The sequence below is a fragment of the Poeciliopsis prolifica genome, unplaced genomic scaffold (assembly GCF_027474105.1).
Source record: "Poeciliopsis prolifica strain line A6 unplaced genomic scaffold, Auburn_PproV2 SCAFFOLD074, whole genome shotgun sequence".
In the NCBI taxonomy this organism is placed as follows: Eukaryota; Metazoa; Chordata; class Actinopteri; order Cyprinodontiformes; family Poeciliidae; genus Poeciliopsis; species Poeciliopsis prolifica.
In genome coordinates this window covers 683,038-705,324 of record NW_026562449.1, presented here as the reverse complement: position 1 = coordinate 705,324, position 22,287 = coordinate 683,038, and the positions used below count along the sequence as shown (strand labels likewise).

Sequence of the window (22,287 nt, the reverse complement as noted above, 5' to 3'; positions counted from 1 at the left end):
GTAGTTTCATGTTACAGAGACTAGTTAGGCTTAGGTTTTCAAATGTCTTTTGGAAAGAGGTCCCACCATTGCTTTGCTGGTTTGATCCTGGTTGCTATGTTGCTAGGTTCCCTGTGAAATCTACAGAGACTGAACAGTTAGCACTGAAGCATGTAAAGGAACCATTCTTTGAGAAGTTTATTAACAAAAACATCCTTAGTGCTCATGCCTTGTTTGCCACAGTGCACAGATTAGCAAACGTTTTGCCTACCATTGAAATGCGACTGAAATAGTAAACTTTTCCCTCCTACACAGTTAAATAATTACTTAACAATGATCAACCACTTTGATGCCTTTCTCACTACAGTACTGAGTCAACTCTTGTTAAAGTGTTCAATAACATCCAAGTCAACACGGATTGTGGAAGAACCATGGCATTGGTTCTGCTGGAGTATTTGACATGGTTGGCCAGCATTAAGTCTGGGTCCAACTTAATGCTATTGTACATGACTGGTTCAAGTCTGATTTAAAGACGTGAACCAGTCCTTGGTCTGCAGGCCTTGTATCACCTAAAAAACATTTCTAGGTTTAAATGACTGATGTCCCAAAAGATCTATTGAAACTCATCCATGTGTTTCTCTTTAGTTGCATTGATTAATGCAACAGCATCTTGCTTAAAAAACCAGTCCTCCAGCTGCAGCTGATGAAGAAGGCTGCTCCTGGCGTTCTGACTGAAACCAGGAAGATAGAGCTCATCACCCAGTTCTCAAGTCCTTCCACTGAGAGAATAGACTTTAAAATATTGTTGGTAGTTTATAAATCTGAATGACTAAGCACCAAAATATATTACAGACCTGTTGTTGTATCACTGAGTTTTGAAACATTAACTAATTCTTGTCTAGAGTACTATTTTTTATTACTTTTTATTTTGCAACTGTAGTGTTTTTTTTTTCATTTGTTTATCATGTTATGTTTTTATCACTGTGAGCTGCCTTGACTGTTGAAGATTGCTACAAAATAGCAATATTCCTCCTTGCAACTGACTTCAGTAAGTCCAGATGAATGAGGAAGTTATAAACACTGAGTCAAGTCATATGGTGACTTGTCTTTCCATTATGACACTAACTAATCAGTAACTTGGGGATTGACTTTCAGCTGTAATCATTAATGCTGCACTTTGAAGCAGCTACTGTGAAGGCCCATAATATAGCACATCCTTGGGAGATAGTAAGCTCGTTCTATTCTCTTTGAAGTGTGTAGGACAGTTTATATGAATGTCCTCAGAATGACAGTTGCAGTATTAAGATGAATTTTCCAATCAAATTAGTTCAATATTAGTGACCAAGGTGCTAACACTCAGAGAGCATTTGGGGACATTATGGTGATGGAAAACAATAAGAGAATGAGTGCATTCTCTTATTGTCCATAAATTCGCTTTAGCTTAATTTAATAAAGCATCTGAGCTAGATGTATTAGTATTATATAACAAAGAGTAAACATGCATTGTGTTCATGACTCAGCTGTTCCACTGTTAGTATGGAGAGATCGAGAAGTGGAAGTGTTCATCTGGTCTTTGCTCATGAGAACTGATTGCTTTATATGGATTGGAGATGCAGAAGTAGAGTTTCCACACCAACAGCGTGAATGTCCGAGTTCATAAGGTGTCATGGAGAATGAGCAAAAGAAAAGAAATGGTAAAACTGTCCTGCCGTACAAGATTAGGATTTTCTGAGATTACTGCAGATGAAGTGTTTGAACATACTGAACAGACAGGATTTGTTTATTTGTCTTTGTAGTTGAATATTTTCACAAATTAGAAAGAAGAATAGTGATAAGATCTAATATATAAGGTAATGTAATATGCATTATTTTCTAAAAACTAAAAAAATACCATAGTTGGTTGTTAAAATGTGGCGATAATGAAACATCCATCTGGTGCAGGAGTGTCAAACTGCAGCATGTCACTATTTTCTGTTTATCTTCTTATTTAATTTTACTCGTCACAAACATTTTGACAAGGTGTCCTCACATTTTTAAAAAGCCTTAGATTCATGTACCTAAAAACTTAAAATACCTTAAATTTGTGGGAAAAAATGTGAGTTTGCCACAAGTCTTGGCAGGACTATTACATCTCATATGTGAACTGTTTTTTCTCATGGAGTCTTAAAATCTCACTAAAACCTGCAGAGATCTTGTATTTAGAGAACATAAAACTGACCTAATAATGTTAAAACTTTTCATAACAATATTAGTTGAATTTATTGTTCCATTTTTCCCACCTTGCTCCTTTGGTGAGCTGTAGCATCTAGATCATTAAATTCTATACCAGGTGTGGAGATTGAAAAAGGTTAAGTTATTGACATTCAGGTAGTTTGTGATGCTTTTAAAAATAATCCCAAAAGAAAAATTGCATTCAAGGTGTCCTTTTCCAGCTGTAGCATTGGATATACTTATTCTGTGACAACTTCAGGTTGTAGCAGGACAAATCCAGTTAGCTGGAAATAAAAGAAAGACGTTTGACAGATGTGGGTAAAAAAAAATCCTTGATATGTGGCTGTTGATCATAAACATAAATACATACAGCATACTCTCCTTGGAGTCTCAGCTTTTATTGTGATTAAAGTATGTTGGATGTATCATTTCCCACTCAGTCAGTGAAATAAGTTAATTAGTGATAAAGTTTGTGGTTCATATGCAAACAAATCACACAGCCAAATTTAGTGTCTGATGTAAGGTGGGAAAAATAACATCACCTGTAAACAACTTAATGTTTTTCTTTGCAGGCTTTTTTGATTATTTAAATGTAATAATTTTTAACTGAAGCTGGTGATTTCTGCCTACTGTTTTTTGTTTATTGATAAAAATAACTGTACTTCACTTAGTGTCACTAGATGGAGACATTGTTTCTGAAATAAACCTTGGATTGTTGTTGGGAACTGACAGTGTTCTTGCTGTGCTCATCAAAAACTTTACTCATATAATATCCTCATGTGAAGTGCTATACAGGCCTGACTGCCTCTAAGTCCTCTCTGTGTAAGGCATTTATTTATTATCTGTGTGATTCTGTAATAACTATAAATCTTACAGTTTTGAATTGACATGATTTTATATTTAAGCAAGTTGCTGCTGCTACAAAATGCACAGCTTCGTCAAGATAACATGCAACTTTTGCGACTGAATGTAAAAGAAAAGATTTTCCATGCCCCCTGGCAGGCTGTCCACAAATAATAACAATAATAATAATTTTAAAAAACTAACACAGTTGAGCTACCAAGTACGGCTACAGCGCCAGGAATCACTGCAATGTAACAGAGCCAAGGTGATCATCAAACAACTTAAAGCAAAACTCAAACTCTTTAACTATGGACATAGACACACGTAAAGAGACACAGGTGAAAATGAATTGCTTTGTTTATCTATATTTTCTAGAGTTCTCACCCTCTTTCTCTTTTGCTCCCCAACCCTCTTCATGTTCCCCTTTTGTCTTCTTTAGGTCCATTTATGATGACCAGCCCAATGCTCACAAACGGTTTATGGAGAAGCTGGACGCCAGGATAAGGAACCATGACCGTGAGATTGAAAAGATGTGTAATTTCCACCATCAAGGCTTTGTGGATGCCATAACTGAACTTCTTAAAGTGCGTGCTGATGCAGAGAAACTGATGGTAAGAGTGAGGAGGACACACAAGACTTCAAAACAAATCATCACTAAATCTCTAAATTCTGCATTCCTATATGTAAATACATGTTGTAATAATATATAAATATATGTTGGATTTTACTAGAAAAATAAATTCTACTCCTGTTCAAAAAAGAAGACGTATATAAACTTGCACCAATTAATCAACCCTGACTTTCTTATAGGGGCAGTATTATGTAAAATCAGCTTTTTTGAGTTTTATATCATTTTATAATGTTATTCCTTCATCAAAAACATACCTGGAGTGGTGCTTTGATTATTTCATGCATGTTCAAGAAATCTTTCAATTGCCTGTGGGGCAACCATTGGAGTTGTAAAATACTTAGAACCAAGTGCCTCTTCCAGGTGAAGCTCCTCTGAGGGGCTAAATCTCCGTCTGAGCTTCTGAATTACAGAGCACCCGTCACCTGGACTCCCCCAATCAGCTCCTTCAGACTAGTGACAGCAGCAGTTAGCAAACACCCAGTGGAACTGTGTGTCTGCTGAAATAATCATATGAGCTACTTCTCAATGTCATTTTATTTATAAAGCTCTTTATAAATAGGCATTAACTTCACCAAAGTGCTGTTCAAGAAATCTTTTCATTAAATTCATTAAACCACAGATAAAAACATGAAAAAAATACGTTTTACGTTTTCAGTCGGTTGTTAACAGTATAATGGAGGAGCATTGTTATGATGACGTTTCAGAAAGTTTCAGAAAGAACACTCCACCTGAAGTATCCACTCCATCTTAAAGAGGCAGTGCCCAAGACATCAAATTGCAAAGTCAACTTTCTTTAAGTCATGTTTGACATATATATAGTTTTTACAGCGACTGAAGGTAACGTGATCATGCTATAAAATGGTACAATGGAAAACACAAAATGCCACCCCTTTAAGAAATTGGAGACATTGACCAAAAGTAACGTTTTCAACAAAACCTTGCTGCTGAGATGGAAATAATAATTTCCATTTTTTTTCCCTTAGTGTTTGTTGTGAACTCAGAATAGAAATTGTTGCTTTATTTCTCAGTATTTGTTTGTTTACCGGCTTCCTCCCACAGTTCAAAAACATGACTGTCAGGTTGATTGGTCTCTCTACATTCTCCCTAGGTCTGTGTGAGTGTGTGTGTATGGTTGTTTGTCCTGTTTGTCTCTGTGTTGCCCTGCAACAGACTGGTGACCTGTCCAGGGTGACCCCGCCTCTCGCCTGGAACGTAGCTGGAGAGGCACCAGCACCTCCTGATCCCACGAGGGACAAGGGTGTATAGAAAATGGATGGATGGATTTGTTATCGCATTGTTCACCAGAATTAATATTATTTATTTATTTATTTTCCAAAAGTTTACAATCTATGTTTCGTAGCAACAGGAGAGATAATTGTGTTGTTAGTATATTTTCATGATTGGATTCTTCATTGATAAAAAAAAAAAAACTCAAAAAGCTCACTGGTCAATTAGGTCATGGCTCTCAGTTGTGTGACAAGAGCCGAGAGTTCAAAAATCCAGATCCAGAATTGAGAAGTTTGTCACTGAATCTGTGAGAAAGAGCCTGTCACAAGCCATTAAAGCCCATGAAAGGCCCAGTGCACCGACCATGGGTTCAGGTCCCCGCTGACTGGTTAATCTGAATTTACCCGGCTTTGTCCTTGCTTCTTCATGGACAATGAGCTGATAACAAGCCTAAGCAGCTGATGGGAGTGAGCTGCAGAGGGCATGAAGCAGAGCAGCAAATGCACTCTTAATTAGTCAAACTCCTGTAACACAAAATTTATTCTTCAGTCAGTTCAGAAATGGATTTATTAGGGTTTTTTTTAGAATTTGTAACTTAATTCTTAATAGAGACGAATAAGAGGAGATATTTCAGAGCATTAATGTTGATGTCTGTTTGTTTTCAAAGGGTCAAGTGACGGACACTAACAGGAGACTGCAGGACGCAGGGAGAGATGTAAGTTCATGTATGAGTGTAGTCCTGCATGTGTGGAGGACAAACTGTGGCTTTTGTTTTCCAGCCATGACAGATACATGCTCATTATCTGCAAGAACAGTTCTGCGGTGGACATGACCGTTCTTTAACCTGGTAGTCAACGGGGTGACCTCTTTTTCATTGTTTTTCTCAATTGTGTGGTCCCTCCCCCAGGTAACAGCTCAGACAGAGGAAGTGATTCGCTGTCGGATCCAGCAGAGGAACATGGCCACCACAGTGGAGAAGCTTCAGCTCTGCATACCAGGTGACACAGGTTACTGTTACCTGAGAGAACTCATCACAGGGGTAGAGCACTGGTTGGTAGAGCACTGGTTGCTAGTTCTGTTCTGTTCTGTTCGCCTGGAGTTCAGTCCCTTCCTCAGAACAGCCAGCTGTTGTTTGTGTGACTGTTTGTGTTACAGTCACATGTGACTGTATGTAGTGTTGCTACAATATAGACAGAATGGAAGTTTGTTTTTAAAGATTTTTGGACTCAAATGAAAATGATTTGTGTTTATGTATGTTATAAAAGCGGACATCAATAACAGAATACGTAAAAAAAAACACTGATATAAAACTTTGGACTGATGTCAATATCCAATATTAATGTTGCTGTTGTGGATGATTACTGATATTTACCAACATTATGTTTATATTTTATATTTCACTATCCTCTTGACACCTTGAAAAAAGCAACCACACCACTGACTTGACCATTGCTGCTCTGCTTCAGACAAACGTCCCACAATCCTTTCTGCATCACAGTCTTTGTCACCTGAGCAAACAAACATAACATGACCAACTTCCTGCCCTCCACCTCCAGAAACAAATGGCAACAGGATGAAAATAAATGTCCATTGCTAATTTTGTGTGACAAAACCACTGTTCTTTCATGTTGAGATATTGAGCATCCATGCTAACAACCATAATCTCGAAATGAAGTTTGAATTACAAATTTACTGTGGAACGAGCATGGATCACCTTTATATGAAAGTCCTTTTTGACTACTTTCGTTGTCTCCATGTCTGTGTAGTAAAATATTTCTCAAATATGAAGCAGATGAATGGTATTAGCTGAAGACTGTCTCTTTAAACTAAGAGAATCTCCTGACAAAATAACTGTTCTTCGGTTCCAAAAAATTACAAAATTCATCCTCACGTTTGCTGTCAATGCAGAAACCATATCTTCTGGATGTTCTCTTTACACTTTAAAAGAAAATAATTTCTCAATAGACTAACTCAAACATGTAACAAGATGTAAAAACCAAAGCTGGAAATGGCACGCTGTGTTAGTAAGGTGACAAATTATCAGGTACAATGCCTGCATGACTGTTATTGTAGTGGTTCGTGTTTAAGGGTGTCACATACATGATAGATGCATTGTTATCATTAGAAGATGTTAGAAAATGTTTGTATTTATTTTTCCTCTAAAAAATCTCTGACTCTGAATCAACTGAAAAATGAGGTCTCATGAAGACAACAAACTCATTCAGTTTTTTTATGTTCTGTTCCATTCTAGTGCTTGAAATGTACAGCAAACTGAAGGAGCAACTGGATTCAAGAAGGTAATGATCTCCCAAAGCTTTTCCTTTCAAGCTAGATTGTAGCAATACAGATATGGTATAACCAACCGAGCTTGGATCAAAGTTCGGTCAAGCTAGGTTTCAGCTAATGGGAAACAACAAGTTAATTGTACAATTTGTATTTGCAACAAACATCTTTAATCTTTTGCAGCTTTCAAACACAAAACACAGAGGTGTTGCCCAGGCTGTTTTTTTTTTTTTTTTTTTGTAGATTCAAAGGTGATGGTTATCACCTTTATGCATGCTGCATGATGGTAATATGCATGCTGCCCAGGTGAGAGGGGCTTCTATAGTGGTGTGATGGGTTTCTGGTTGGGGGCCGATGGCTGTTGGGGGTAGTTCACTCCCTTGATCTCTGTGTGGTAGTCTGGCCAGGTGGAATGGCTCGTCTCCCTCTCCTGCTGGTTCTGTCTGACCATTTGTTTCTGGAGGTGTCTGACCAACCCATGGTCTACCTGGTGTGAGCCGGTCAGGAGGATGTGGATTCTCTGTCCTACAATGTGGATGTGTCTTTCTGCCTGTAATTGTTGTTTGAAGTTTAAAAAGCCACGGCAACATCTTCTAAGTAATCTTAGTGTGTCTAGAGTCAATCCATTAACAAAATAAATGAATAATTCTTTCAGACAATTTATTTTAACTCTCCAGATCATGCTTCCTTTTACCTCATGAACTTCTGCTGTGGCTGTTGCTGAGTAAGATAAGGACAGGGTGTTTGTTTGGAACAGGAAAATAATGACCCGTTTACTGTGAACCAAAAGAAGAAGCTATTCACTAGAAGGACAATTGACCCTCACCGTGCCCTTGTTCACAACAAAGCCCTCCCTGCATGCCTGCTAGTGGATGCTAGTGAGTCTCTAGTGCAGACCCACTAGCATCCAGAGCCAGGCTCAGCCAATCACACTGCAATAGAAATCCTTCTGGATTTTCCAGTGAATGTATCACATGTACTTTCAACATGATATGTCTGTTATATGTGCTATATGCTTTAATGCACATTACAGTGTTATGTAAGCGTTGGCACGCTGGTCAAATTTCTTTTGGTGTCCAATGGTTCATCACTCTGCGTTCTGATGAACCTTTTCACCATGAGCTTTATAAGAATGTCTTTCTATTCATTTGTCCACAACACATTTTACACTCACTGGCCAACCAATTAGATCCCTTCACAGCCCACCTATCAGCCTAATGATGAGAGCTAGCACACTGACCCAACTCTGAACTCATATAATTAATACACATACCAGACTCAGGACCATAATGATAATAAAAATAATAATAACTAGAAAATTTCTCATAGAACGTTAGATGGGCCCCACTGCTGGGACCAGAGCCAAAGGTTCTGTGGCCATGTTTAGTTGGCCCCAGTGTGCATCAGGGTGAAGAACTTTTCATGAAAGTCCTTCTGTCTGTTACACCATATTGTTTGGGTCAAAGGTCATCTGTATATGTGTTAATCTGATCAGCTGTTCTAGACTTTTTTGTCCTGTCTAGATTTTTGAAAAGTTCCGTTTCAAATAGGCAACTCTGCATCAGTCACTGATGTTCAAATCACTCCTCCCATTTCACCTTTACAAGTAGTGTTGTGTTCATTGTAGTGGATTGCATTGCAATTAAATCCATGCTCTTCTTTGTCATGTTATGGATTATTTGTCTGAATTTCTTTAATGTTTTTGATACTAAGTAAAACAACTGAAATATTGTTTCAATTGTTTTACTATTTCTGAGAATCACTCAGAACAGATGTTTCAATAGTGCGATTTATTAAGTTCAGCAAATCTGTCTTTAATATTTCAGGGCTGTCCATTGCAGATCATAAGAAATGCAAACTCTCACACTTAAACCATCTTAACTGAAACTGTATCCCCCCAGATATTATGCTGCATTGAAAACCATGGAGCAGCTGGAGAAGGTGTATATTCCAAGGTAGGATCACACAGTCAAAGTTTGTGACTGGACATTCTACAAGAAATGTTTGAATAGCTCCTAACTGACTATGCAAGAAGGTATTATGGTTGTGATTTATTAAATCAAAGTCATAAAGGATAAGATATTAAAAAGCTCCAAAGACAAAGAGCCCAGTCATATTAAAGGAAAGTTGGCAATTAATGAGTGGCAGGCAGCTGGTGTATCCAAAAATCAACATGTTTGATTAAAGTGTAACTTCACAATGGAAGGACTGAGTGTCTGTGCCCCCCTCCCCCCCATTCTCCCAACAGGGTCAGTCAGTACAGGTTCTGCCAGATCATGGCAGAAAATCTTCCCAGACTGAGGGAGGAAATCAAAGAAATCTCAATGTCAGACCTCAAAGACTTCCTGGAAAGCATTCGGAAGCATTCTGACAAGGTTGGAGAGACGGCGATGAGACAGGTGGGACTGTTTCTTCCCAAACTTTAACTGGCAGACTGTCAGAGCTGCATATTTGATTTGTGCATGGTGCTTCTGCCCAGGCGCAGCAGCACAGGACCTTCAACAGTGCTGTGGCAAAGCAGGTCCACACAGGACACTACAGCAAGCCTGTTTATTCTCTGAGCGGACGCGCACACACACACATCTCCAACGGCCTGCTGACCGATGACGAACCTGGAGACGAGGAGGAAGCAGATGAAGAGGTGAGACGAGGATAAAAAAATAGTGTTTTACTTTAAATTATTGCAGCTCTCTGTGCCCACATGTCCCAATGTCTATCACAAATACACATCTGTTTTTATTGAAGCGATTATTAAACTGACTGGCAACAAACTGTTAGGAGTTTCACTTCCTGTCTTGCCTGAAGGAAGACAGGAAGTGATGTTTTCTCTCATGTGTCTTCCAGGTTCTTACAGCTCAGGACCTGGTGGATTTCTCCCCTGTCTACAGATGTCTACATATATATACTGTGCTGGTAGGTTACTCTGCTGCTAATTCATTCGACAAGGAGGTGTGACACATGATGTGATACATACAGTCACATTTGGAAAGACTGAATGAAAAAAAACAACAAAACCTTATTTATTCTTCCATATTGTCACGAAAACATTATGGACCTGCTTTGTTCTGATTTATTCATAAGTTTAAAAGTCAACAACACTCAGTATCTCTCCACATCTACCTGTCATGTGAAAAGTTTATGGGTTTTGATATAAAAACGCAGATTTCTTTTTCATGCAAATCTTTTCCTGTAGAAAGTTCATTAAATTACTCTAAATGCTGCATCCCAAAATCCATTTTTTTAGTCTGTTTCTATAAATTTTGTGTCTTCAGGGTGACAGAGAAACATTTGAGAACTACTACAGGAAGCAGAGGAAGAAACAAGCCCGTCTAGTGTTGCAGCCACAGGCTAACATGGTGAGCACCTTGTGTCTTTCATTGCATGTGCAAATGTAAATTATTGGTGCACAAATAAAGATGTTGTTCTCCCGTTATTTGTCAATAAGCAGAGTACTGCTTTTATTAGTTGCGAGACACAAAATACAAGAATCAAACATTCTGAGACCTGCCTTCTTATTAAACCATGCACCCTGTGTTAAAGCAACATAGTATATCACAAAAATGTCTGAGAACTGAAATGATGTATTTTCTCTCTGTTTGCAGCATGAGACTGTAGAAGGCTACAGACGATACTTTAATCAGATTGTGGGGTAAGATGTGCCTTTCAGTCTGGTTGGCTTCTGGTCGCATTAGAAGTTTCTGGACTGAAGACATGTGTGCGTGTGTGTGTGTGTTTGTTGTCAGGTTTTTTGTAGTGGAGGACCACATCCTTCATGCCACCAGGGGGCTGGTCACCAGAGCGTTCACCGATGAACTGTGGAACATGGCCTTGTCCAAGATCATTGCTGTGCTCCGGACACATTCTGTAGGTCCACACTCACACTAACATGTACAGACATATCAGCAGCAGCACTGGCTGCGTTTTTATTGACCTTAAAATGGCACAAGTTGGAATTACAAAAATAAATTTACTTAATGGAAACATGTGCTCAGATGAGGTGGATTTTCAACTGTATCAAAATGAGTGTGTTTCCCAAAAACTGCAGTGGAAACAGATTTTTTTTTTCGCATCACATGACTCATGATCAACAGCAGGAGGCTACTACTGGCAGAAAGATGAAGACGATGACAGGAGGATGATAAGGTTTTTTCTTATCGGACAAACAAACTTATGTGTTATTTTTAACATCGCAAATGCAACATTGTGTTTTTTCAAGGTTAGCAGAATATTGATCAACTTAAACACAGATAGATTCTGTGAAAGAAAAGGAGACTCGAGTTAAAAAAAATAATGGAGATCTATGTTTCTGGGGAGAACTTTCCTTTACTGATACTCATACATATTAGCACAGTGGAGGTGAGTGCACCACAGGCACACTGGTGATGTCATTCTTAACACAAGAGGTCAAAACCCACACAGGCATGTGGCCAAAGAAGAGGTCACTGGGGCTTAATGAGAGACAGATTGCAACAATAACAGCAGTTTTAGAGGGCATATTTCTGACTGCTGGACTCCACTCAGTTGTAAATCACAGAGGGGATTATGCTAACAGGTCAGAGAATGGGCTCCACAGTATGGGGGGAGGGATCACTGACAGAAGCTGAGTCACAAGAAGCTTCACCTCACAGAGTGGATTGCAATATGTTTCATTAAGATTCACTTTCAGGCATTTTTCCTTGTAATTAGAACCAAGTATTTGTGGGGGTAATTGCTGATTGTTTTTACTCCTTTAAAGTTACTTTCATGAACAAAACTGGCATTCTAATCATAAATCTCACCAGACCTTCAGGTTGTACTGCATACTGAACTGAACAGAAAACTGGTTCAAAGCGCTGAGATCCATCTCAGATTCCACCATGTCTCTCTCTGTTCCACTGGTGGACGCCTGTCTGTCCCTGTTGGACTCTGGTCATGACGTTGATTTACACACTTCAAACAGGATCCTGGTGTTAACTGTAAGACATTGTGTTGCTTTCAGCTCAAAAACCAAGTTGTGCTTCTGAAAAATGGAAGGGCTTGTTGATAGTATTTCAGTCCCATCCCCTCACACTCAAGGGTTAGTTTCCCTTTTCATAAAATACATTCAAGTCCAGGCTCAGGCATCTTCCTCCAGTCTGAGATGATTTATGGAGCGACTTTAGAGGGTTAGAATCTGTCTCCATTTTTTAGAGTAAAGTCACCATTATAATTTTCTCACAGTTTTCCTGTAGAAACATATCCCTTAAAAACTGGTAACAGAAATATTTTAATAAGATCTGTTTATGTTTTTAAAATTATTGTTTTAAAAAGCAGAACATCTTTATTTTCTCATTTAGTTTAGTTCTCCGGGTGTAAATCTGATAGTTGATCTCTTTCTTGTCCAGTCCTACTGTGATGACCCAGACCTGGTTTTGGAGCTGAAGAATCTCATAGTCATCTGCGCTGACACACTGCAGGTTTGTTCAAAGTTTTGCTTTAATTAATCAGCTTGCATGAAAAGCTTGACTGAGACATGAGGATTTGTGTGCCTGTATGTGTTCACACAGGGTTATGGTTTCCCAGTGAATCGACTCTTTGACCTGCTATTCGAGGTCCGAGACCAATACAATGAAACACTGCTGAAAAAATGGGCCCTGGTTTTCAGGTGAGATTCCCTCTAAAACTGTCTTTCTGCTGGGAAGATGTCTCCTTCAGAAAGGACATTTTTATTTTATTGAAACAAGAAAGCTACAATAATTAATTGACCAAAATCTAACACTTCTTATTCATTCTTTTTTTTATTGTTTTTATTTTTCAGCCTTAAAATATTCTTTACTACTGGTGTGGAATATATAGTTCATCCCGCAAACCAATTTGCACTGTCTGGGCTCGTGATTCTCAAACTGTGCCACTGCTACCACTGTTTGGGCTGCCCTGAGCTGTACTGAGAATAAATGTTGGTTTGACGTTTATGCTGGATAAAACAAGGAGGTGATTAACTGCTCACATGAGCTAACCGGCAAAGACAAGTTGTTCAAATAGCTTCAGCTTTTCTTTAAACAGGAACTCATCACAGAACATGAGAAACTAAAAAAAAGTAGACCTTCTGTCATACTGTTGTTTTAAAAGAGCTGTTATTTTGGTGGTTAATGGAAGTCTTAGTGGGAATAAAATGTTTGTTCAGTTAGTTTTTTTCACACAGCTTTTCCAATTTGGCTTGAGGTGTTAAGACACTTTGGTTGTGTTTTTCTAAACAGCAATGTAAAAGTAAGGAATAATGTGGAATTATATTCCCCAAATATGGAATCAGTATGAAAATGTTTTGTTCCCTCGCTTTACTCTGACTGATTGTCCAAATCCATCCATCCGTCCGTCCGTCCGTCCGTCCGTCCGTCCGTCCACTGAGGTATATTTGTTGTAAATCTTGTATTAATACTTAAAAACTGACTAAAGAGCACTGAGAAGTCTAGATGTTCGTGTTTAGGTTTTGACATCAAAACATGCATGAACCCTGTTTATGCATGTACTATACTATGGTCAGTTTAAATAACTGACCATAATAAAACCCAGAATAAGCCAGATAATTTTTAACATGCTGATATGCTGATGCTTAGAAAGAGCATGGTCCTTTTTTCTCCCATGTGTGAGGTTTTCATCGACAGCCAAGTGAAGCCACGGCTTCTTACTGCTACTGCACTAAAGTATAACGAAGCAGTAAATGTTGTCATTTTTGCACAGAGAGATCTTTGAGTCAGACAACTACAGCCCTATCCCAGTGGAAACAGAGGAGGAGTATAAACTGGTGACCAGTCGCTTTCCCTTTCATGATCCTGAGATTGAAAAGGTGACAAGAACCAAAACTGCACAATGCTCTCATAAGCAATACTTTCACGTGACCAACATGCCATTAAAGTTTTTATGTTCTTTGTTTCTACTTGTGTGTGAGCAGCAGGACTTCCCTAAGAAGCTGCCGATGTCTCAGTCTGTCCCTCAGATCTACACACAGGTCAAAGAGTTCATTTATGCCAGCCTCAAGTTCTCAGAGTCCCTGCACCGCAGGTATGGCACCGTCTTACATTTCAGATACATGCATTAAGAACAAAGTTCATCACCTTTGAAATGATGACATTTAAATAAACTGAACACAATTTGCAACAAGCCTCATCAATTTTCTCACTTGTATTTAAAGGCTCCCATAATTATTCATGAACAGGATAGAAAAGCATTGAAACCACTTTAGAAGTGATTCTTTTATGCATGAGCCATCTTCTCCTGGAGGTTTCTTCACGCCTCATATCCCCCATTCTCTCACTCTGGGAGTTTTGTAAATACTGAAAAGCTGAACCTGCAGGAGCTAAATGTTGTATGTGCCTTCAGTTCAACAGAGATCGATGACATGCTGCGAAAATCAACCAACTTGCTGCTGACCAGAACTCTGAGCAGCTGCTTGCAAAACCTCATCAAGAAACCACACATAGGACTGACTGAGGTGGGACTGGATCTCTCTCACACACACACGTACACGCACACACACGCTCACACACACACACACCCCCCCACACACACACACACGCACACACACACACGCGCGCGCGCATACACACGCACGCACAGACACACACACACACACACACACACACGCATACGCACACACACGCACACACACACGCATACGCACACACACGCACACACACACACACGCATACACACCCACTCAACTATTTCAATGTGACAGCATTTAATCATCTGCTGTAAAAACTGTCACCTTTCCTCTCCAGCTGGTGCAGATTATCATAAACACCACTCACCTGGAACAGGCCTGTAAATACCTGGAGGAGTTCATAACCAACATCACCAACGTTTCACCCGAAACAGTTCACACCACAAGACTCTATGGCTTATCCACATTTAAGGTAACCGAGTAAAAAACAGATGGAAGCAGAACAATTAGGTTGCATCACATTCATCTCAGATTTATTTTCTGTTTGATGAATCAGCTTTTATAACAATTTAAAATACTGGAGCAAAGTAATGGCAGTGACACATGACCTTTAAAATTATAATCAGACATTATAATTTGTCATTTGACTGTTGCCGCCATGGTGCCCTGCTGATTATAAAGTGATGCATTCGCTGTCAAAGTTTAAGTGTAGCTTTACAAACAATGTGTAAAATAAACTTTCTTCCTGTCCGGACCAATGGGGGGTTGGGGCGAACTGCACAAGACGTCAGAGATCCTGGAGATCTAATGGTCAAAATCTGGTTTTCCTTCATATAATATGGCATTTTTTTTCTTTAATATTAACATTGAAAGAAAAATGTAGTTAGTGCATTACCTGCAGTAAGTGAATTAGTAAAAAAATCTACATTGATAAGGCCTGTTACAAATGAAAGATATTAGAAAGCACCTAATCTGGTACAAGACAGTAGGATACAACTCAAGGAGCGCTGCAGACAACAGCAGGACACAGAACAGAAGGTGTTTGTGCTTCCTGTTTGAGATGTTTATGCCTTTATTTTAAGGTCATGCAGAAAGATATTAAGTGTGAAATCTGTTGTCAGGATGCTCGCCATGCTGCAGAGGGGGAGATTTACACCAAGCTAAACCAGAAGATAGATGAGTTCATTCAGCTAGCAGACTATGAGTGGAGCATGGCGGAGTCTGATGGCCGCGCCTCAGGATACCTCATGGACCTGATCAACTTCCTTCGTTCTACTTTTCAGGTCTTCACACATCTTCCGGTAAGTTTAATGAAGCCTCTAATGGAGCCATTGAATGTACAGCCTTGTAAACTACGACTAAAGTCAGTGTGTTGTTGGTCTTAAGAGACATTTTTGCCTTCATTTAATGAGGCGGTTTTTCTTGTAAATGTGGAGGTGAGGAATGTTTTTGTTCATTTCCGTCCAGCTCCCTCTAGTCTTCTGTTTTTACATCTGAGGCTGATCCTGTGCTGGTGCCCAGTCTGAGTGGGCCACCGGTTGGTGGGCTCTTCAGCACCATCTGTTGTGTTTTCTTTTAGTTTTAGTGTTTGTTTGTTTGTTTTCCAGAATGCATCCTGCCTCCCCATTCACACTTTCTCCAATGAAATGTTACTTATGCCAGTTTGTTTTATTCCTTGATTTTTATTTTCACTCTTTAAGCATCCAAGATAACTGGTTGAATTTGCTTCCTCCTTTCCATTTATTGTTGCTGCATTTTTTTCCTATCCTTTCCCTCCTCCCCTCCTTTCTTTTATTTTGGTTGGTTTTGGGTTTTCTGCTCAGAATAACAACAATGACCATGCATCAATGTCGGTGAGTATATTTGCTCGGATTTTATTCCACTTTGCTGCCATTTTGCAGCCAGCTGGGAACATGAACGCATGCTTGTTTGACTGCGGAAGCTGCTCTACGGTTTCACCAGCAAACCTGTACTTCTTACTGCTGACATTCATGGAAACCAGTAACATTTAGATTCTCTGCAAGAGCTCCTTTGATAATTTATAAGAGACAATCAGTGGATATGCAGTAAAGCTGCTACAAGCCCCTGAGAGAGTTCTTAAAACCTTTTGATTGATTTCTGTTCTATGTGCTTCCACAGGCTAAAATGAACAAATCTTTGTAGTTAAGAGATTTTGTAAATAGAGTACAGCAATACTGTGGTCACTTTAAAATTGATTTTGGAACTGCATAAAACCAACTATTTCCTGTTGCAGTTTTGTTTGCTCCATTTTCCTGGTTGCATGTGTTTGATCCTGGTTTTATTTTCTGTCTGTTCAGTTTAATGTTTCCTATCAGATTGCATGGGTCAGCACCATGATGTGAATCAGAGAGTACTGAGAGGTGGTCGAAGCTCAACGATGTTTGACAATACCTCAGTGTGTGTTTAGTGTTCATTCTGCATTTCTTCAAGCATTGAACTGAAAGTCAGCTTTGGTCTCAAGTCGGGTATGAATGCTACTGGACAGGAACTTCTGGGTTGCATCAAAATATTTGTCGACAGAATTTAATGAAGCACTGTTTTGAGGATTGGCTGTTCTAATATTTAAGATAAATACCACATAGGGTTATCATTTTAAGCAAAAGGCAAAATTAATGTATTTGTATACTCGCCTCAAAGTGTAATGCACCTAACACCAGCGCAGGTGATTAAACTGCTACATGTTCTAGGAGTGGGCAATGTGGACTTAAAGTTTTATCATAATTTTTTGTGGTACTTCTGTGAGAACCATAAAAGTGACAGTAAGTTTTAGGGAATTTAAAACACCATTGACTGGAATTTATTGTGATAACAATAATTCTTATCATAATAAGAAAATTTTCACATTAAATGATAAACAGCACAATAAGTGATAAATGATCAAATTGTAATCACTAATACGGATCTGTGAGCACTTTGTTCAAAGTAGCACTCAAACATTAATAACAAGATGAGTCACTGTTTTGGATATAAAAAAAAGGAAGTTAAAATCTCTCCAATGTTCTAAAAGTAGACCAAAGCCAGAAAGATGTAAAAGAAAACTAGTATTGAAATGGAACAAATTGGAATAAAAATAATAAAAGAATAACTCCTTTTTAAAATAAGAGAAGTGCAGAAACTATCTAAAGTTTGTCTAGAAGTTGCTGAAGTTACTTTTCCTTCTCTCCCTCCCAGAGCTGTTAGTTATGCCTGGTAGAGCTGTTCTTATTTCAAGTAAAAAAAAAAAAGAAACAACATTTATAAGTTCAAAGTTTCCCAAATATAGTAAAGCACATGTTAACAGAAATGGTTCACAACCCAGAAGTTCCAGCCTGATCAGATACTGGGGCTTGTAGAAGACAGAATCTGCTCTGACTCGTTCAGATCTGAGTTCCTTCATTTCTATTTCTATTTACTGTTGATCCAGACGGTTTGGTGGAAGAAAAGCCGACCCCACATCTGTTCATTGACCATTTTGTCCACCTTTTCTCATGTCCAATCCCTTCCTCCAACTCATTCCTTCTATTGATGTTCAACACTGACCTCTTTCGGCACTTTCATTTCCCTCATTTCTTTCACCCTCCTCATCTTCCTTTCTTTCCTGACTTGCTTCATGCTTTACGTTATTACCACCCCATCCCCAATTTCTCTCTCTGTAGGGGAAAGTGGCCCAGACAGCGTGCATGTCAGCTTGTAAGCATCTGTCCACGTCGCTTATGCAGATGCTTCTGGATACAGAACTCAAGCAGATCAGTATGGGAGCCATACAGCAGTTCAACTTGGATGTCATGCAGTGTGAATGTGAGTATGAAGAAAGGTGAAGTTTTTCCTCATTATTTTTTCCATTTACCCTAAAATTATTTTCGTAATTGGAATTGCGAAAATAAATGAGCTTAAAACCCCTAAACCCTCACCCCCAGAAAATACAATGGAAAAACAGCACTGGGGCGTTCCGTTGCAGGAAATACCAATTTTGAAAGAAACTAAAGTTTTTGTGCTAAGATGAAGTGGTTTTTCAGCTGTATCATAACACTTCTTTTTAGCATCACTCGAATCACTGTGATCAACAGCTGGGTGTCACTCCTGACAAAGAAGACTACAGGAAGTAGTAGGAGGCTGATGGTTTGTTTTTGTGTTTTTCTGACAATGTGGCTGCTCCAGCATCTCACAGTATCACACAGTTCAGAGCAAGTTGTCATTCTAACGTGTTGAATCCATAGCTCTTCTGCAAAATGGCCGACTACAATTTCCCCAAAACGTCCCAAACGTAGCTGCTCCCCAGTATGGGGGGCTTGTCGATCCAACACCTAAATAAAACGCTAATGTCTCCTCTGATTGGCTGATAGATGCTGAGAGCCAGCACCATGACTGAATTATGAATGTATCTCATGTGACTCTTTATGTCAGTCACTGCCATGGTTGTTAATGACTTATCGCATGAACAGACTTATTCATGTGTAATTTTAATTTAATTTCTTATTTGATGTAAAAACTGCAATTGTAAAAAAAAAATTTCAACATTATTTTTCATAGCTAATGTCACAACTAAGGTTTTAAAACATTTGTAGTTTTAACATACACTGCTAGGTTTATGTGCTGATATGAATTGAAAGCTGAGTGTATAGTTATCTAACTGTATTTTGATCACATGTTATATAGAAATATGATAATGCATTATAGTTATATATGTTTGTATCATACTGATGAGATTTTTTTAGAAGAAAATCATTTCTTTGCATTACATCGTCTGTTGATGCCGGTTATAAACATTTTCATTTTACCCATTTCTCTGAAAAAAAAGGGGTCAAAAGTTTCCAGAAATGAACATAAAAATAGTTAATATCGGGGTGTGTTTGTGTTTCTTCCAGTGTTTGCCAGTTCAGAGCCAGTGCCTGGCTTTCAAGGTGATACGCTCCAGCTGGCCTTCATCGATTTACGACAGGTGAACAGTCAAACTGCCTGGCCTTTTAACCACAAGCATAGCCCGGCTGTTACCGCTTGGCCTGGGTAGAGACTCGGTTCTGAGTAGAAACTTCCTCTGTCTCACTGGTAAAAGTCTGGTCCTAAATTCTGTTAGAAATGAACATGCATCAGTTTAACAGAATTAATTCAAGAAGAGTGATTGAGATGAAGTAAGGGACTTTCTCCTGGCTGAAAGTAAGGACTGAGCCAAACCTCTCAGAGACTGAGAGGGACTAAAATAACTGAAATAAATAAATGATCATGTTATTTATCATGTAGAAACAAGTAATAGTTTCAAAAAACATCCTTTGTTATGAGTGTAAACTATTTTTATACTTCCAGGTTTCCATTGGTGTGTCTGGAATATCACTAATTTCTCATAAATGCTCAATAAACTAAGCTAAGTTTTCATAAGTGATAGGACGAGTAGTATCCTATGAAATGATTTTTATCAATCTAAACTAGAATTATCTTTCAGGAGTTACAACAGCTGCTTATCTAATGATTTAGTATTAAAAGGTTCTTTGAGTTCCTAATTCTTGCTCTGAGCTCAGAACTGAACTCCAGGTGAGAAAAATGGGGGTTTGCTGAGCCTCTCTAAGTGTCGGTCTCTCAGCCAGATGAATAATGCTATTATCACTAAATTGCTCTGTAAGTGCTCTATCAGCAAGACCCACACATCCAGCTGTTTCACCCTGTGACGTTCCCATACACTTATGGGGTGGGGGTGGGTCATCTCCATCAGGTTAACCACAGGTCAGTGGGGAGAGCAGAAGATCATGTAAATGTATACCAAGATCACATAACCTGATCCTCTGAACTGAATCATCCCACCAAGGCTGTGTGGTTCTCAAGGCAACAATTAAGGTTCCTATCAGTAACAGTATCACAATTCAGTTTTTTCCTCCCAGACAAATAGTTGAAAGAACAGGAAGTTGTACAATTCTGGCCATTTTTTTAGAGAGTTCAGAGGTTGATTGAAGGTATCAACTACTGCTCCACTCAGATGACCATAAGATGAGACCTGGGAGACCAACTATCCAGGATCTCCTACTTACTTGACGTGACTCAGTTCACGCAACATGTTGGCTTAATACAGATTCGTCCCTAATCTGCAAAAATACCTTGCAAAACACAGAAACCTGCATTATAAGACTACTAGGCTATCAAAAAATAATACAATTAAAAACTAATTTGGCCATTCATTGCCAAATGTCTCCAAAATTAAATTTTTGGATTTTATCAACTAAATAAGAATAGTAGATGGACACTAAAATGTTAGAGAAAGATGTTTTCATAAAAAGCTTTGTGAAAATCATCACAAACATCATACATCTCTGGCTGTTGTTCTAAACCTGAAGCTCTGTTTCCTCTCCCAGCTCCTGGACCTGTTCATGGTATGGGACTGGTCAACTTACCTGGCCGACTATGGTCAGCCAAACTCTAAGTACCTGAGAGTGAACCCAGCCACTGCGCTCGCTCTGCTTGAGAAGTAAGTGCCTCTGACCACCAGACATTGCTGGGGTTAAAAATAATTCACCTGTTTTTTTTTTTTTTTCATCCTCAATTGCTGAAATTGCTGTGAAACTAAACTTGGTTGTTCTTGTGTAAACAAATGAAGGAGTTTGCTCTCTCTATCAAAAAGCTTCTTCTCAACAGTTGATATCAGTTCTGTTGGAATCCAAACTCTTGACTCTGGACATAGCTAAACTGAACTGAGATGGTGACTTTTGACTTTCTCTGATGTCTCGGTTCCATATCGTCATTTCTCTTCCACTAAAGTTTGTCTTTTTCTGCTCTTTTTCTCCCCTGCTGCTGTTGCAGAGTCTACAGGGGGTAGGTCCACCATATTCACCTTCCCTTTTTTACATACATGCGTTTAGTGCACAAGTAATCCTGGTGACATTGTTCTATAGAGCTGTGTGTCATCTGCACAGCTTTGGAAACAAATCTAATTACTTGTTATAAGCCAAGTTAATGGGAGGATGTTGTTATTAAATAAGAGGAGTCCCAGGATGGGACCCTGGGGTACGCCTCATGTGACTTCTGCCTGCGTCGATACACAGTCACCTGTTGACATAAAGAAGTCCCTGTTCTTTAAGGTCAGATCCAAACCGACTCAGAGAGTCCAACCCAGCCTTCCAGTTGTTTACCATGTCATGGTCATCAGGGTCAAATGCTGCTCTGATATTGCGTCTTTTCTGTCACACAGGCAACGATTAGCGACCTCAGTGTGAAATAAACACATTCACCCAATTAAATATGAAATCACAGCAGCAGGTGTTTCCTTCATCTCCTGAAAAATAACCCTGTTTAATACATCACTGTCAGTACAACAAATAAGTACCTAAGTTAAGCTTATTTGTGTGAATAGAATGTTTCTACTGTTTATCACTATCAGAGAAAAATAGTGCGATGGCAGAATTGTTATTTTTTGACAAAATGTTAAACTAAGTAATGTTATCATTGTTATGTTTGCTGTGTGAACTGTTTTCTGTACCATTGGTCCCAGAGCATCAATCAGTGTATTTGTGTGTGCCGTCGTTTCCTGTTCAGCAGTGTACTGGAGTAATAATGTGTTTTATTTTGAAAGCAGTTTATGTTTTTGTGGAGGGCTGACTGTTTGCAGTGAGATCTGTGGCTAAAACTTTAGAGAAGCTGAAGTGATGATTGTTGTCACTTTCATTCTTATAGCAGTAAAATCCAGAACCATATTAGGATCTATCTGAATCTAAATGACCCATCTCTTATTGTT

At 38.9% G+C, this 22,287-nt stretch overlaps 1 protein-coding gene across 2 annotated transcripts in view; it reads left to right on the top strand.

Annotated features, from left to right (window-relative positions):
- exoc6 (exocyst complex component 6) overlaps positions 1-22,287 on the top strand; it is a 28,155-nt gene that overhangs the window by 2,497 nt on the left and 3,371 nt on the right. The window contains exons 2-23 of one of the 2 annotated variants that reach the window (XM_055021173.1): positions 3,473-3,644; positions 5,559-5,606; positions 5,799-5,889; positions 7,143-7,188; positions 9,076-9,129; positions 9,423-9,573; positions 9,654-9,815; positions 10,019-10,087; positions 10,447-10,530; positions 10,777-10,823; positions 10,918-11,038; positions 12,538-12,609; positions 12,700-12,797; positions 13,871-13,976; positions 14,082-14,191; positions 14,510-14,621; positions 14,911-15,045; positions 15,695-15,874; positions 16,397-16,426; positions 18,230-18,371; positions 19,439-19,512; positions 20,912-21,024. In XM_055021173.1, the coding sequence (XP_054877148.1) occupies positions 3,473-3,644; positions 5,559-5,606; positions 5,799-5,889; positions 7,143-7,188; positions 9,076-9,129; positions 9,423-9,573; positions 9,654-9,815; positions 10,019-10,087; positions 10,447-10,530; positions 10,777-10,823; positions 10,918-11,038; positions 12,538-12,609; positions 12,700-12,797; positions 13,871-13,976; positions 14,082-14,191; positions 14,510-14,621; positions 14,911-15,045; positions 15,695-15,874; positions 16,397-16,426; positions 18,230-18,371; positions 19,439-19,512; positions 20,912-21,024 (2,217 nt within the window). The remainder of the gene's footprint in view (positions 1-3,472; positions 3,645-5,558; positions 5,607-5,798; positions 5,890-7,142; positions 7,189-9,075; positions 9,130-9,422; positions 9,574-9,653; positions 9,816-10,018; positions 10,088-10,446; positions 10,531-10,776; positions 10,824-10,917; positions 11,039-12,537; positions 12,610-12,699; positions 12,798-13,870; positions 13,977-14,081; positions 14,192-14,509; positions 14,622-14,910; positions 15,046-15,694; positions 15,875-16,396; positions 16,427-18,229; positions 18,372-19,438; positions 19,513-20,911; positions 21,025-22,287) is intronic. The other variant, XM_055021174.1, reaches the window with a different exon arrangement.